Here is a 17,226-nt window from a genome sequence, read left to right as displayed (position 1 = left end):
GAGTGCAAAACTGTTCATGACAACTGCAGTCCTAAAGTTAGCAAGTCAACTGTAGTCCTCAGCCATAAAAGCATTACTGTACGAGTCCAGAGCGTCCTCCAGGTGTAACCCTCAACTGTCCTCATGGGGCCGTCCTCCACAGGAGCGATGCGATAAAACTCCAACCAGACACAGGGCACCAGGATGGATCAAGCAGGTCCAAGGGGCAGAAGAGGCCAGCATCTCAATCCCAGGACCAACATGTAACTCAGAGGGACAGATTGGGGGGGGGGAACCACATGTTGTTAGGTATGCCCTAAAAATGACACAAGTATTAAATCTGTGTGGTAGGCTCGCAGAGACGAGAGTCTTGACATCAAGCATAATACACAACAATGGCATGTTAATATGGTTAAAAAAATATCATGACCTGCTCTGGCTGAAGTCATTTTTAAACTTGCTTTATTTCTTAATTAACGAGTTATTCAATTATGTTTTCGGTTTTAGTAACCTTATATCATGACTCGTATTGGCAACTAATTGCAATTAAATATTATACTTATTGGCCTATTCGGTTTTTAGCCGTGTTGAATTTAGTTGGTTTGGTCGACGGCAGCCGTCGCTTATCCGCGCGATCTTCACGAGACTTGTGTGATACTTCGAAACGTGAAGAAGTGTCAGCCAGGTGTCAGTGCCGCCATTTTGAAGACTGTTTTCCAAATGAAATATTGCACAAAAACAAGTTGAAATGACGATTACGGCCTACTTTTTTCAAACTTTCCTGATCGCTATCAAAACAAACAAAACTTCCGGCTTGATTCCATCAGCATTCGAAAGAGGGCGCGCGCGTCTTTTGGCAGATGTTGGTCACTTTGATTTCCGCTGTATGTTTTACTTCCGTCCTACGATGTCTCGCACAGGTCTCAGCGAATCTCGTTTACGGCCATCGCTTTGACATATGGACTGATATATTACAGAGCATATTTCAAACACTCATAACCTGCTATAGCAGTGACAAAATAGCAACAAAAATGCATTCCGATATTTAATAAAATGAGAGAAATAGAATTTTGATCATAAAAAAATTTGCTTTCAGTTCTCCTTTCATTCACCCCAGAGGTATTCTGCCTGTGAAATCTGGTGATGATTGGTTGAAAACTGAGGGGAAATAGCATCCTAAAAACATTAGGAATATAATAATGATAAGAATAATAAAGTGGAAAGGTCCTGAGTAAGAGTAACAATTTGCACGAGAGCTGCTAGCACAAATTAATAATGATGATGATGATGATGATAATAATGAAGAACATTGACCGAAGCTCTTGACCTGTATCTGCAGGATTGTCAACTGTTATGAACAACTCGTTTAATGTGAGTTTATTGATATAGACATATAAATCACACAAAAGGAGAAAGTTAAGTTTTTGTGTCTTGAACATATCACCATGTTGCCCACATCATAGTTGTGTTGAATTGGCCTGGAAGTGAAATATCACCAGCAGCACGTGGGCATGGTGATTTGTCATCTAGTTAGCAGCAAGTTTCTTTGTATGAGGGGCCATGTTGCATGGAGTGCAAGCGAACATGATCCAGAAGCTAGAACAGGGAATTAATATTTGATGAAGTCAGGATCTGTGTGTCAAAGAGAAGAGTATTAAAAAAAAATGTCCGTAGGCACCATGGGAGAAAAGTGGCGTTGGTGGGCAACCGTTTAGTGTGAAAAAGTAAGTGAACCCACAGTGACTGGATCGACTGAAGTGTGGTAGGAGTGAAAGAAAGGAGCGATGCAGGCATGATTGTGATCCCACTCATTCCATCCATCCATTATCTGTAGCCGCTTATCCTGTGCAGGGTCGCAGGCAAGCTGGAGCCTATCCCAGCTGACTATGGGTGAGAGGCGGGGTACACCCTGGACAAGTCACCAGGTCATCACAGGGCTGACACATAGACACAGACAACCATTCACACTCACATTCACACCTACGGTCAATTTAGAGCCACCAATTAACCTAACCTGCATGTCTTTGGGGGAAACCGGAGCACCCGGAGGAAACCCACGCGGACACGGAGAGAACATGCAAACTCCGCACAGAAAGGCCCTCGCCGGCCACTGGGCTCGAACCCAGACCTTCTTGCTGTGAGGAAACAGTGCTAACCACTACACCACCGTGCCCCACCCCTCACTCATTCCATTTTTTATTATTATTAGCTCATCAGCCAATGAGCTATTGCCATCATGCGGCGTCCATCCACAATTCACAAAAATCGCTACTCCTCCCCGAGTTTTCAATGGGTTTTGATTCTGATTGTGTTATTTGGAAGATCTAATCAGTCTGCACAAAAGCTACTCCCTGGTTTTGTGATTTCTCATTAGCAAGTTGCTAATTAGGCCGATACATAGTTTTCACTGACGTCACGGCATTCCGGGAACGCCCTCCAGCCACCATCTTGTGGGGCAAACAAAACGGACCATCGCTATTACCGGCTACATTATCTCAGACGAATTTATGAAGTTATATAGTCAGTTTTCTAAAATAAAGATCAATGTCGGCAAAATCAAGCAAACAGAAGTATATAGATACATTGGACGACATCTCACGACAACGGTATGCAGCCAAACTGGCCTTGATTGGGGGAATTGACCCCTACGAAGTGGACAAAGATGCATTTTCAAGTGACTATGCAGGGCTGCCATCCATATCGTACCCTGATATTGTGAACTATTTCGTGAATAGTAAAAGTGCCTACACACTTGACAACCTCAAAGCATACAAGTCGCTGGAGTCATACAATTATTTTGTCTGTGGTTGGGTCCGTGAAGTCCACCATATAAAAACAAGTAACAGTCGTGTCCTAATTGCAGCCAAGGTATGTAAACATAGGAAATAGAAATAGAAAACGTGACAAACGAGCGATATTAAGTGTACATTACAATGTAAACGTACACTCAGCGGTTCCAGTTAGGCATTCTCCAGAGATTGTTTACATGATGTTTTGGTTTCCGAAAACAAACTTAAACACAATTGATTGTTTATTTAAACAACTTACCACTTATAAAATGATCGGAGCAGACTTTGGAAGGCTGATAATCCTTGCGGTTGATTCTCGCAAGCCATAGATTTCTCCTTTGTATGCTGAGTTTCTTTGTTTGCTCGCCTTCGTGCTCCCGTACAGTGGGAATTCCATAAAAGCTCCGCTTGATGTCATCATCTGACCTATTACGACAGCCATGAATACAACAGGTGTGCACCATTGCTAGCTTAAAATAGCCTGCTTGGGTTCTTTTGAAGACTTTGTATTCGCGCGTTACAATGTGTGCTCAGTGACCCGTATGGTAAACTTGACCCGCAAGATGGCCGCCACTAGGGAATCCTCGACTCTGTGATGTCATGTGCAAACTATGTATTAACAAACGTTCAGGAAAGTCGCTACTCCTCCCTGAGTTTTCAGTGGATTTTGATTCTGATTTGTTTTGAAGATCAAATTTTTCTAATTGTTCTCATGAAGCGCAACTTGGCTAATTATAAACGAGTCTGGTTTCTCATTGTACGGTCACGTGAGCTGTGGTTTTTTTTTTTTTGCTTGTTTTTTTCTTTTGCTCCATCAGTGACTCGTGTTTGTGTGTATTCCTCAGGAACATGGGATCGAAGCTGTCTTCTCCCAACACCCCTGCCCAGCATGGACCCTCAACTGGGAGGATCTGCCTGCTGCCGTCAACCCCACTGAAGGTAGAGTGCAAAGTGTGTGTGTGTGCACCACCTCAATGAGGCCCAGAGCTCTTTAAAATGTAATGGAGCACCTGAACTTCACAGGTGTTTGTATAAAATATCACGTGGCATTCCTCTGTGATTCCCATCACCTGCACGCCTTTCTTCAGCGAAACCTTTGAAACTCAAACACGTTATGGCATTATGAATGCATGTTTTCTGAAATACTTCGGTACGTACTCCTGGTAGGAACCTGTTAACTTGTGGAGCACAATCAGTAACAATCGGCTTTCGCAGGAAGAAATCTTGAGACTGCACTGCAAAAAATAAAAATCTTAGGAAGTTTATTTGTCTATTTTCAAGTCAAAACATCTAGCCACCCTTATTATAAGACATAATTGCCCAACAAGCAAAACCTCATTTAGCTAGAAAGGCTAGTTTTTAGACAGTCCATCTTGAAAATCTTGTATAGACAAAATGTCTTGAAAAAGTCTTATTTGGAGCACCTTTGAAAATAAAACAAGGTTTTTTTTAAAAACGAGTAAGTACATTTTGGACATTTGTCAAATGCGGTTCATCTTGTTTCAAGAAAAAAAAATATGCTTGTTTTGGGAATAAATGAATTTTACTGAAATCTTTGAATCTTTCATTACAATTCATACATTTCAAAGCATATACTCTAGACCAGACAAGTGCCTTCAAAAAGGCTACGAGTGAGTGGAGGGCGTTTTAGTGAAGTCTTTTTGGAATGCTGTGAGTTAAGTTCAGTGTTTTTTCTTTTTTGTTTGTTTGTTTGTTTTTTTTGTGCCTGATCTTGTAAACCCCTCATACACATGAATAGTCAGTGCCCCCAAAATGCACTGTTGCAGAGATGCCTACTAGTACGGATTGGCCGTATTTTGTACGGAAAAGTTACGTAAATACGAAGTTACGGCAAACAGTGTTATTCTGTACGGAATTATTATAAAGTCTTAAAAAATTCCAGTGAGTTGTTTTTAAATGTCCAAGCGACTTTTTCAATCCATGCGCGATTCACGGCTAGGTTATTTATTTTTACGACAACCTCACATGCTGTGTGTGACATGCGCAGATTCCGCACATTTGTTCGCGCTATTTTCGATACGGTAGAATGGCCGTGCATTACACCCAGTCAAAAGGGCAATGGATACGCACACTGCAAACTGTGTAGAACTGACATTAACATCACTCATGGTGGTCGTGATGACTGCACGCGGCATGTCAACTACAAAAAAAACCATATGGAGTATGCTGAAATGGCAAGTCAGGCGGGAAGTAAATCTGGGGGTATCCAGCAGTTTTTTACGAAATCTGTGGATGAAAAGACACGGAACGTGACGCGTGCTGAAGCGGTGATGGTTGACCTGTGCTTGGAGTTGAACTTGCCAATTAGTGCCATGAAATGTGAGTTAAACTTATTCAGTTTCTTTTTACATGTCTGATTTTTATTCACTGAAATATCAAACACTGGCTGTACTTCTTTAATTCAAAGTCTTTTCAGTGTTGCAAGTACAAATGTACATGTAGTGTGATCAAAAACAGAATTTTATGATTAGTGTTGTTGGGATTGTGGCAAAAGATTGATCATTCCACTGTTTTAAATACAATTATAAATGTCATTTTATTCAATGTCTCTTCTGAAGCATTATGCTGAAGTATTTATATATTGGGACATTAAGATAACAATGCCGGACTCTCTTTGGCATGAAATAAGAAATTTTTTTTTTTAAATTTTATTAGAATCCGTTAACAGGTAGAACATTTTGCCAGGCAATATAATATAATACTTTTGAGGAGTTACATTCAATACCAATGATTGGTAGTCAACCATAATGTCTGCAAACAGGGAACACTATTGTATTTAGAAAAATGTGAGATATTGTATGCTCTAGAAATTTGTTGAGTGGAAATTCAGTTCAGATGGCTGCTCGCGTTTTGTTTATTCAATTCACACAAAACAGTTCTTTTTAATAATTTAAATGTTAAACATATTGGTATATATATACCTCTTTATAATGGAATTGCGCATAAATTAATGCTACTGAACGTCATTCCAAAATACTGAAAAATGTTTTCAAGAATACTGAAATTCAAAATTTGGGGTAGGCATCTCTGCTGTTGCTTTGGCGTTGTGTAAGCACTGTAAGTCAAAATGCGTAGACTTTTTTTTTTTTGGTGCCTGAGGTCCTGGGGAAGTGGAATCTTAAGAGATGTTTTAATGTTTGAATGTTGAAATGGGAAAAAAAATATAAACTTGTTGTAATGATACACGTGTCGTCAACTTGATTCAAGATAGTCTCTGGTCTCATATCTAGAGTATTTTACTAATTGCAGGTCACAAAAGGAGAATCTTTTAAGCTAGCAATGCTTAGTTGTAGAATTTAACAATCCTAATATTAGTATATTTATCTTAGGGCCCGTTTACACGAGGACGCTGTCGGGTAAAAACGACTAAATATTTTATCGGAAGTGCCTTTCGTCTACATGGGGACGGCGTTTCCGAGGCTGAAAAATGGAAAAAATTGAAAACGCCTTCCAGAGTGGATAAATTAAAAACAGCCCCCGTTGCATATCCGTCTAAACTACCCAATACGCCAAACTCTGCTCGGATCTGCTCACGTCGGGTACGCGTTTACGTCATACATATGTCATATACTGTACATGCCAGCCCGGGAAGTAAGAAAGTAAGTAAAAAAGTAAGAGCATGTCTGATTACATCGATCCAACGGACCTTCAAGCTGCTCTGGCAGCTTTAATAAACGTCCAGGAGTCCTTCGAACATCTATACCGAATCTGCACATATACCGTTAATGAACAGAGGCGGGTATAGTAAGCTCTTACTTTTTTACTTACTTTCTTACTTACCATAGCCAGAGTAGTCAAAGTTTTCGCGGTGCAGATGTGCAGATCAGACAAGACGGAAGACGTTGCGCATGCATGCAGACATAGCGGAGGTCTTTCACAGCACCACCTAGCCGCCTGGCATGCACATCCAATTGAATTCCACACATTTATGCGTCACCGTATAGACGCAGAGTTCCTCCTTGAAAACGGTCGTGTAGACGCGGAAAAAAGTGAGAACGAAAACGGACTTTTGCGTTTTTGTTTCAGACCGTCCCCGTGTAAAGTGGGCCTTAAATTCAGTTTTTACTGCTAAGACTTTGTCATGAATTTAAGTGAAATACCCTTAAAATGAAATAAATAAAAATGACTTGAATGGCTAAATGTAAGAAGTACGATCTTGTTATAAGAACTATTTTGATTATTTTGAGTTAATCAGATCTCGCATAATAAGTTCCCCAATCTTTTGGAATTATTTCATCTAAAAACAGGTTAGATTTTTCATCTTGCTTTAAGAAATCTTACCAAGTCAAATTTGACTAGTTCCATTGGCAGATTTTTTTCACCTGATTCAAGCAAATATGCTTTGTTTTAATCTTTTATTTCTTATTTTTGAAAGGCCATTTTTTGCAGTGTGTGGGTTTGCAGCACGATACGAACGAACTATGGACTTCGCCCTGGTTAAATGTAGATAATGACTTAAATTGATGAGCGAAAATTCTTTATCTGAATGCATAAATGCTTTAGAAAATCGTTTGTATTCAGGAACGTGCCTCTGCGGTGGTTCTCTGCACTGTCTGTTATCTAAACTACTAGTTTTCTTTAAAGCTGGAAATGGTAACACCATTTTCTTTCACTGTATCAGCCCTTGCTGAGAGAAACAGGCCCGACTATTTTCTCTTTACATTGAGCCAGAGATTAGTGTTCCTGTTCACAAAGCAAAATCCATTAAGACACGGTTCACCAAGGTCGGAGGGGAAGAACTCGAGTGGCCTGCTCAGAGCCCTGACCTCAACCCCACTGAACACCTTATGGATGAACAGAAATGCCGAGACCTCCTCGTCTGAAACACGTACGAGTGTGATTGTGACTTATGTGTCTTTTGCTCTTTATAATGTAATGGATGAACAGTTTGGGAACTTGCAGTTAAGAATAGGGTTGAGGGGTGGAAAGTTTCCGGGAATTTTGAAGGGCCCGGGAATATTGGGAATTTCCGGGAATTTTCAATTTTGGCATTTATCAAGTTTTAAACATTTTTAAAACATTTCATCACCCAGAAAAACAAATTAAAACCCATGTTAAGCCTTTCTTTCAATTATGTACTGTTTTGTGCTAATTAGGAATAGGACGTATTGCTAAAGGCCAATTAATAAAAGGCTTTTTGTTTTTCAATATTAGTATTCTATTCAGATTTTTCAGTGAAAAATTATTCTTCGAAATCTCAATTATCTGGTCTGAGGGACACTTAATAGAAATCCAGTCAAAATTGTCCAAGGTCAAATGCATATTCCCAAGTTCCCTACTAGAGCCCTGCACTCCCGCGGGAGTCCCGCGGGACCTGTGGGACCCGACGCAAAGCAGTGCGGCGCTGGACAAATTTTGAAAGCTCGTTGCGGGCGCGGGCGGGAGGGGGAGTGCACAATGCGGGAGCGGGCGGGAGAGGTGATAAGCTGCAGTCCCGCTAACTAAAAACGTGTTTAAAATAAAATTTATAAATTATTAATTTATGTCTATCATATATAATTTGTGCTGGACATTTTATTTGTCATTAATAAAAACATTTTAAGATGCCTAAATTTGCGGGTGTGGTCTAATCTCGCGTACGTTTCCGATTCCTTTCCACTCTTCCGTGTTTGAGATCTCCGATCATGGCAGAAGAGCAGAGCTCCTCTAGTGAAGCTCACAATGGGTATCTCTGTAAAGCCTCAGCTGCGCATGCCGCCTGGCAACGCGCACCCTCGCTACGTGCGCTAGGTGAAGGATCGGTCAGTGGAGAGCTCAGCTAAGCTCAGCATGTTTAATTCCCCAAGCCAATGACAAGAACTTTCGTGAGAAATAATGCGAACGTCTGCATCATGCGGGATTTGCGGGCGGGAGCGGGACAAAATATGGCAGGCGCGGGCGGGAGCGGGACTGAAAATCATAATTCTTTGCGGGAGCGGGACTGCACAATGTGGGAGCGGGCGGGAGCGGGACTGAAAATCCTGTCCCGCGCAGACCTCTATTCCCTACCACAAAAGTGTAGAAGGTCTTGTGTTCCTTGGTCTACTACACATATTTTGAATACATTTTGTGTGTGTGTGTTGGGGACCTCTCGAATCTGCATTTGAAAAGATTTCTATTAAGTGTCCCTCAGACAAGATATCTAGTAATTTTGAATTGAATAGATTATTTTTCTCGAGTGTACCCTTTGGTAAGAATTAACTGGAAATCTAACTCATTGCATACCAAGTAGTAATTTCTAAAAATCTTGCAAAAACTCCATTTTGACCATTTTTCATACAAAATTTTACAAAACTTGAAGACTTGTCTACAGATTTAATCACAAAGGTATCACATCATAAAATAACAAGGAATATTACAAAAAAAGTCAAATTTAAAATTTCTAATTACTAGCAGTCTTGAAATAAGTTTTGCTGCTTGTAAAATATATTAGTGCCACTTTTTTCTTTGAATCTGGAGCAAGGCTGTTTAATGTCATTGTTTTAATAGCATTGTATACCCTAATCATTACTTCTAATCCAGTAATTTGTCAGCAAATTACTTGACAGGATATCATGGTTTTCCCCAAAGTGTTTTAGCGTATCGGGCCCGATACGCTTGCTCTGCCTGCCGATACGCTTAGTCGCTTTAGTTAAAATCCGATATGCTTAGATTTATACCGATACGTTAAATTTCCTACCAACAAATAACTAGATACATAGGAGAGCAAATAACAGAGCCATTTACATATTGATTGATATTTGTGTTAAACAAGCAATCTTTTTTTCCCATGTTTGTGTTGATTCTGTCAAAGTAATATGTCCGCGTGGTATGATGTAAACAAACTGTAATCTGTTGGCTGTGTCAAGATCACGTGTTCAAACCGTCCAATAAAAATATCGAAAGAAAACGTCAGACATCCCGGAATTTTCCGATTCATTATAAGCGATCTCATTGGCTGCCGATGTTGTCCCCGACCAGACAGACAAAGCCGACTGATTTTAATAAGCTAGGAGAAGACTCGCTGGACAATTTGATCCACATCAGCATGGATGGCAGCGAGACGGACTATGAGAGGGCTACCCAACATTGGGCCAAGCAAAAGCCGAGGAGAATTAATCTGCTTTAAAGGAGTAGAAAACTTCATTCATTAGTTTGGGTTTGCAGAAAGATTATGTACTTATAAACACTCTCACAAAGTGAAGTTGTCCAAATGTGTCAAATATAGCATCATTTCAAATAATCATCATAAGCATGTTTGGCAGCGTGATGTCACTGGGATCCATTTAACAAAAGGCGGCTCCGGATTATTCTTTTGTTAAAGGCTCACAGTGACATCACACTGCCAAATACGCTTATCATTATTATTATTATTCAAAATTATGCTACATTTGACACTCATTAACAAATTCTGTTCGTGAATGTGTTTATAAATACATAATCTTTCTGCAAACTTAAATGTATGAATTAAGTTTTCTTTTCCTTTAAATATGTTTTAATCTTAATGTAGTCCATTTAATAAAGTGCCAAAATGTAAACTTTATAATATGCAGTTGCCTTACTTTTCTTTTCAGTGCATCTTAGTTCTACATATATTACAGTAATTGCATCCGAAACATTCTACATCATTACAGTTATAGTAATACGGCAACTTATTTTAAGGTGGCAGTTCTTGGGTTCAGATCCCTTTGTGATCAACAGGAGGTCATGATGATCGATTCTCTTCATTGGATTGTATAAGACGGAGCAAACCACTGTTCATATTTTCATGCACATTTTTCATGCACAACACTACTTGATCATAGATAATTAAGGGATCCCTGTAGATTTTCAGTCTATCATATGCCTCAGTAATCTATAACAAAGCAGTTTAACTTGCATATTGAATTTTAAGGTGAAATTTCAAATGTGTATACATTAATACTATTTAGGTCAGAAATCTTTGAAACACTGGTAAAATCTATCCTATAATCCTGTATCTAAAACCTCTCAGAGACCCTGAAAATGCACCTGAGAGCATCTCATCTCATTATCTCTAGCCGCTTTATCCTGTTCTACAGGGTCGCAGGCGAGCTGGAGCCTATCCCAGCTGACTACGGGCGAAAGGTGGGGTACACCCTGGACAAGTCGCCAGGTCATCACAGGGCTGACACATAGACACAGACAACCATTCACACTCACATTCACACCTACGCTCAATTTAGAGTCACCAGTTAACCTAACCTGCATGTCTTTGGACTGTGGGGGAAACCGGAGCACCCGGAGGAAACCCACGCGGACACGGGGAGAACATGCAAACTCCGCACAGAATGGCCCTTGCTGGCCACTGGGCTCGAACCCAGGACCTTCTTGCTGTGAGGCGACAGCGCTAACCACTACACCACCGTGCCGCCCAGAATCTAAAATATGAAACATATTTATTTTGATCACCACATGATTCCATACATGTTCCATATGTAATTCCATACTTCTGACGTCACACTCGCTTCTTCATTTTGCACCAAAACCCAGCAGCCTTCATTATGTGGAAACCCACGCGGACACGGGGAGAACATGCAAACTCCGCACAGAATGGCCCTTGCTGGCCACTGGGCTCGAACCCAGGACCTTCTTGCTGTGAGGCGACAGCGCTAACCACTACACCACCGTCCCGCCCCCTGAAAGCATCTATTTTCAAAAAAATTTCCGGGGGGGGCATGCCCCCAGACCCCCCTAGTTTCGCTTCACGCCTTCAGCGCTCAATTGTCTGTGTATTATCATGCCAGAATTTAGGGCTTTAATTTTTTTCTGGGGAAAACACTGGGATATGGTTTAGAAACCAGTTGCAAAATGAAAAAGGAATTCAGGTTGTTGAAGTTTCATTAGTAAACAAAAAAGTTACAAGAAGCAGTCTTCAAAATCATAAGTAGAGTTAAAGTTGCTTTTGAAGATAAGTTCTCACAAAGTCTAAGATTATTGTTTAATTCATTATAACCCATATTGTTTTTGTAAAACATTTGGCGGTTATTAATTTTCTCAGTTGTTTAAGTAGTTACATGCTTGTTTTTGCTTGTATGTTCTTCTGAACAGAACAGAGACCCAGAGAAATGTCCTAATCTGAATAAAAGGACCTTATTTTTTTTGTATCAATTTTTAAGTAAAGTTGGTTTTGAAAGTTCCCCAAAATTCCCGTTAATTCCCAAAGTTTCCATGGAAATTTGCAGTCCTAGTTAAGAATTTCGCTGCAAGAATTATACACTGTCCGAGATATCCACAAGCGCCAGCGACCAATGGTTTTCTCCACCTTTGCAGATGGGCTGCGCCGGCTACTCGATCCCAGAAAAAAAAAAGAAAAAAAACTTGCCTTTCAATGTTCAAGTGATTTTATATCATCTCTGCTGCCTATAATTTGCTGCAAATCCAATTATTTCACCACAAAATTGTCTTCGATTTGGGTCTAACATGACCAGAAGCGACACCATATTTGTTGATCGATTCTCGCGCTCTGATTGGCTGAGCCGGGCCACGTGACCACGCCTTAGCAGATGGTAAAGACGCAGTTGGTGGTTGTTGCACACGATTTCACTCAGTTTTCACAAAATGACACTGAAGAAGAAACTAAAACCTTCCGTGGGCCAAATAAACAATGTTTTCTGCAGGTTCGTACATATAAACTATAATTAATATTTTCATATCTAAGAATTATATTCATATCCAGAAGCTACCCGGAGTGGCGAAGTTCCCATAGAGATGCCTGATCCCTTCGCTAAGGCTTCATACTTATAAAGTGCAAATAACTCACTGTGTGGAAATATTTATGCTGAAGTTAAAACTATACAATACACCAAACCACACCAGAAGCACATCAAGTACATTACACATGCACCAGATAAGCTCACCATGTAGTTATGTTACCGAGCCAGGCAGCGTACTGCAGAGGGGAACTGAGGAAGCCAAGCACACACACATCTGGAGGGAAATTTTAGACATATTTTACAGAGGAATGGTTAGTAATTTATTAGCTGGGAATGCACCAGAAGGTGTGTAAACTTCAACATTTTCTTTGGGGGGGCATGCCCTCAGAACCCCCCCCAAGCATTAGGCTTTGCCGCCTCAAATTCCAGACCTGCGTACTACCGGCTTTTTTTTTTTTAGCCGGCTACTTCTGATTTTCTGGAGAACGCTGACTATTTAACTCAACAGTATATGACTGATCAATCTCAATTTGATATGATTAGGTGGCCACATATTTTTGGTCATGTACCATATATATATATATATATATATATATATATATATATATATATATATATAATGTTAATATACATTAGATGATAAATAATAATGGATAATTTTTTAAAAACCATCTATCTATGCATGTCTTTAGTTGATACATATATTTACAGTACCAGCCAAAACTTCTGACACACCTTCTAATTCAATGTTTTTTCTTTATTTTTATCCCCCGCTGCCCGAAAGGCCCAAAGGGGGATTAGGTATGTCGTGGCAATTTCTGTCTGTCTGTTCCAGGAAGTGTACTCACCTTCTGAAATCAACTCCTCTCACAATTTTTGGAAGAATTTCATGAAACTTGGCAGAATTCTTTGTTATATGTCAATAATACGCATATTGTAATTTCATTCAGTTCAGTCGCATTTTACCAGAGTTATGGCCTAGTTGCCAGCGGGGGATATTGCGCTCTCAGAGCACTCATTATTAATTAAAAGTCACTTCCTGCCTTAAAGTAATGATGGATGTCGTTTCTCTTAATACTTAGTTGAGCGGTTCTTGACATAATATGGATTACTACAGTTGTGATGTGGAATAGGGCTATTTACTGTATTTTTATTATTTACTATTTACTGTTTGATCTCAGGGGCGGCGCGGTGGTGTAGTGGTTAGCGCTGTCGCCTCACAGCAAGAAGGTCCGGGTTCGAGCCCCGTGGCCGGCGAGGGCCTTTCTGTGCGGAGTTTGCATGTTCTCCCCGTGTCCGCGTGGGTTTCCTCCGGGTGCTCCGGTTTCCCCCACAGTCCAAAGACATGCAGGTTAGGTTAACTGGTGACTCTAAATTGACCGTAGGTGTGAATGTGAGTGTGAATGGTTGTCTGTGTCTATGTGTCAGCCCTGTGATGACCTGGCGACTTGTCCAGGGTGTACCCCGCCTTTCACCCGTAGTCAGCTGGGATAGGCTCCAGCTTGCCTGCGACCCTGTAGAAGGATAAAGCGGCTACAGATAATGAGATGAGATGTTTGATCTCAAACACATGAAGAAGGCAAGAAACTCATCCACTAATTAACTTTTGACGAGGCACCTATTAATTGAAAAGCATTCCCGGTGACTACCTCATGAAGCTGGTTAAGATAATGCCAATAGTGTACAAACCATCATCAAGATAAATGCTGGCTATGCTGAAGAATCTAAAATCTCATCCCATCTCATCTCGTTATCTCTAGCCGCTTTATCCTGTTCTACAGGGTCGCAGGCAAGCTGGAGCCTATCCCAGCTGACTACGGGCGAAAGGCGGGGTACACCCTGGACAAGTCGCCAGGTCATCACAGGGCTGACACATAGACACAGACAACCATTCACACTCACATTCACACCTACGGTCAATTTAGAGTCACCAGTTAACCTAACCTGCATGTCTTTGGACTGTGGGGGAAACCGGAGCACCCGGAGGAAACCCACGCGGACACGGGGAGAACATGCAAACTCTGCACAGAAAGGCCCTCGCTGGCCACGGGGCTCGAACCCGGACCTTCTTGCTGTGAGGCGACAGCGCTAACCACTACACCACCGTGCCGCCCAGAATCTAAAATATGAAACATATTTATTTTGATCACCACATGATTCCATACATGTTCCATATGTAATTCCATACTTCTGATGTCTTCAGTATTGCTTTACGATGTAGAAAATACAAAATACAGAAGAACCTCTGAATGAGTAGAGGTGTCTAAACCTTTCACAGGTCCTGTATATCTAAAGTAACAGTGGAAGATGTTGATAATTTTGTCCTTAGCGATTTTTTTTTTAATTGCCCATTAACACAGCCTGATGGAAAACACACAGAGAAAGAACTAAAACTACAGAATGTAGAAATGCAACAATCTCTTTTTTTCCACTTTTCCACAAGATCAAAGCTCTGAGTATTGGCCGACACCCAATGCTGATCTGGTACATACTGAGCCAAAACTCTGTGAGCTTCTCCAACACCACAGGCTTAAAGGCAGTGAATCTTAACCCTTTCTTTATCTCGTGTTCAAGTGCATAATGTCAACTGTAGAATGAAGCTTCTCTGAAAAACAAGAGCCGGAATTAAACTCAAGAGTGCTAGCCAGTGCTGTCGAGAGAAATCATGACTGATAAAACTATAATTGATACGAACTTAAAGCTATACCGCCTTTCAGGTTTTTCAAGTGTAGGTCACGAAAAAAATTTTCCCCGACACCCAATTATTTTTGTTTAGTGGACCGAAAGCTACTGAATTCGAATCACAGACGTCCAATTTTATTATTTTTAAAAAAAGTAGAACAATGAATGAATTTAGAGCCACGTGGCCTGAAATTCCCCGTTATTTTTTTTCCTGCTTCACCATGACGTAATTCAAGATACTATGTCATGCATCACGTGGTGGGCTTTCCCCGTTCGCACAAGGCATTGTGGGATGCAAATTTGAAACAGGAGAGAAAAATGGAGGACGTGAGCGTGCGAATGAAACGTGAAAGACCGACTACAGTAACGGAAAGCGAGAAGAAAAGACATTGTGTTATATACGAAGGAAAGGAAACGCAGGACCAAACTAATAAATATCGGCAGTCAGCGAGCACCTCGGTGTGATCAGCTGTTCGTTTAGCGACAGAATGATGGAACTGTCGGCTCACGGTCAAAGGTAAACCTGCGCATGCGCACACGGACTTCCTCTGTCTGCTTGACTGCGCAAAGCGAGTGATTTCCTGCGCATTATTTGCTTGGGAATCCCCTCAAATTAAATAACTTCCCAGCCACAGAATATCCTGATATTTTGTGAGATATTACAGAAATAAACATTTTTTTTTTTTTCGCAGTCAGGTTTCCATCAAATCCTGCGCTCTGATTGGCTGGCGAGCATGTCTGTATCCTACGGTACGGACCCCGGATACGGACCTCTGGCAACTCGCTTGTTCACAACAACAAAAAAGATAGTAGCAATTTTTATCAACATTTATTTTCGCATTTCTCAGGAGAATAGCATTAATTTTACATCATGGATAGCGATAACGACAGGCTTCACAGCGAAAGCGAGTTTTACTACCCTGAGGAAGAAGAAATGAAAAAAAACATTTCAGGAGAAAGCTAAAAACCTCTAACTTGCTAACGCCGAGCAAAAACATGGCTGAATCCTGAATGACTCCTATTTGTATAAATAGGGGACTAAGTAGGCGGCAAAATGTAGTTTTTTTTTTTTTTCCTGCCATAGGGAGGGAAAGTAATCTCATCGCCCCCTACTGGATGCGTTCCAACCTCTATGGCAAAATGAATGGGAATGTCTTTTCAAAAAATGACATTTCGGGTTACACTTCAAAGTTAAGACAATGGCTTCCATATGTTGTGCATGTCGGGCAGCCCTATCGATCCTGGTGATCAAACTTTATTTTTTCCACCGAATTGTTTTGAATGTTTTTTAATCAGCTGATCAAAGACTACACGGACCCGACGTCACGTATGCGACGTCACCGGAAGTCTAGCGCCTTTCCAAATCTGTAGCAGATAGCAGCCGGCGAGTAGCCTACATCAACATGCCGATTTGTATAGCGTGGTTGGCGGAGTATTTCTGTACCAATAAGAAATGCATCCCTCGTGGGGATGACCATTACAGATCAGGGCATGTAGTCAGCTGCCGCTATTCACAGGGAGAGCTGTCAGCACTCGTAAGGGCTAGTATGAAGAACAAAACTTATCAAGCCTACTGCTGACGTAATATGAGCGACTCTGACTAGACAGTTTGGTTGTAGTCCGTTTCTGACAGGTTAGGCGCAATTTCGATCTTTTAAAAGACAGCGAAATTTCACCTGATACTTTTACAGTTAGTAGATAATCCCAACATATACAACATATTTTTGGGGGTGTACAAGTTCCACGTCATAACTTCGTGGGATTTTTTTAAAAAATTGGGTCTATGGGATTTTCAATAGTCTGGCAATCGGCTTAGGAACACTACCACTAGGATCGCTGTGTTTCACTTTCCCTCCCTATGGAAGTGCACTTGTATACCGAGGAGGAAGCAATTTGCATTACAGCCATGAATGAGGATTCAAAATGGCGGCTCGGTTTGGCTCGGTTTTCCCTTTCGGGCGCTCTCGTTTTCTGTTAGAATTTGGTAAAGAAAAAATAAATATATTATTTACCAGCTTAAGGTCGGTCCGTATGGTGAAATACCATGACCTCGGCCTTGAATACTGACCTCGGCCCAGAGGGCCTCGCTCAGTACTTTCAAGACCTCGGTCACGGTATTTCAC

At 41.0% G+C, this 17,226-nt stretch overlaps 1 protein-coding gene across 2 annotated transcripts in view; it reads left to right on the top strand.

Moving 5' to 3' along the window:
* The window catches only part of gstcd (glutathione S-transferase, C-terminal domain containing), a 444,339-nt gene that overhangs the window by 120,648 nt on the left and 306,465 nt on the right, over positions 1 to 17,226 (top strand). For both annotated transcript variants that reach the window (XM_060926471.1, XM_060926470.1), the window contains exon 5: positions 3,614 to 3,707. In XM_060926471.1, the coding sequence (XP_060782454.1) occupies positions 3,614 to 3,707 (94 nt within the window). The remainder of the gene's footprint in view (positions 1 to 3,613; positions 3,708 to 17,226) is intronic.

Source organism: Neoarius graeffei, chromosome 7 (genome assembly GCF_027579695.1).
Source record: "Neoarius graeffei isolate fNeoGra1 chromosome 7, fNeoGra1.pri, whole genome shotgun sequence".
Taxonomy (NCBI): Eukaryota; Metazoa; Chordata; class Actinopteri; order Siluriformes; family Ariidae; genus Neoarius; species Neoarius graeffei.
Note: the sequence above shows the minus strand (reverse complement) of the source record. Positions and strands in the feature narration are given on the sequence as shown.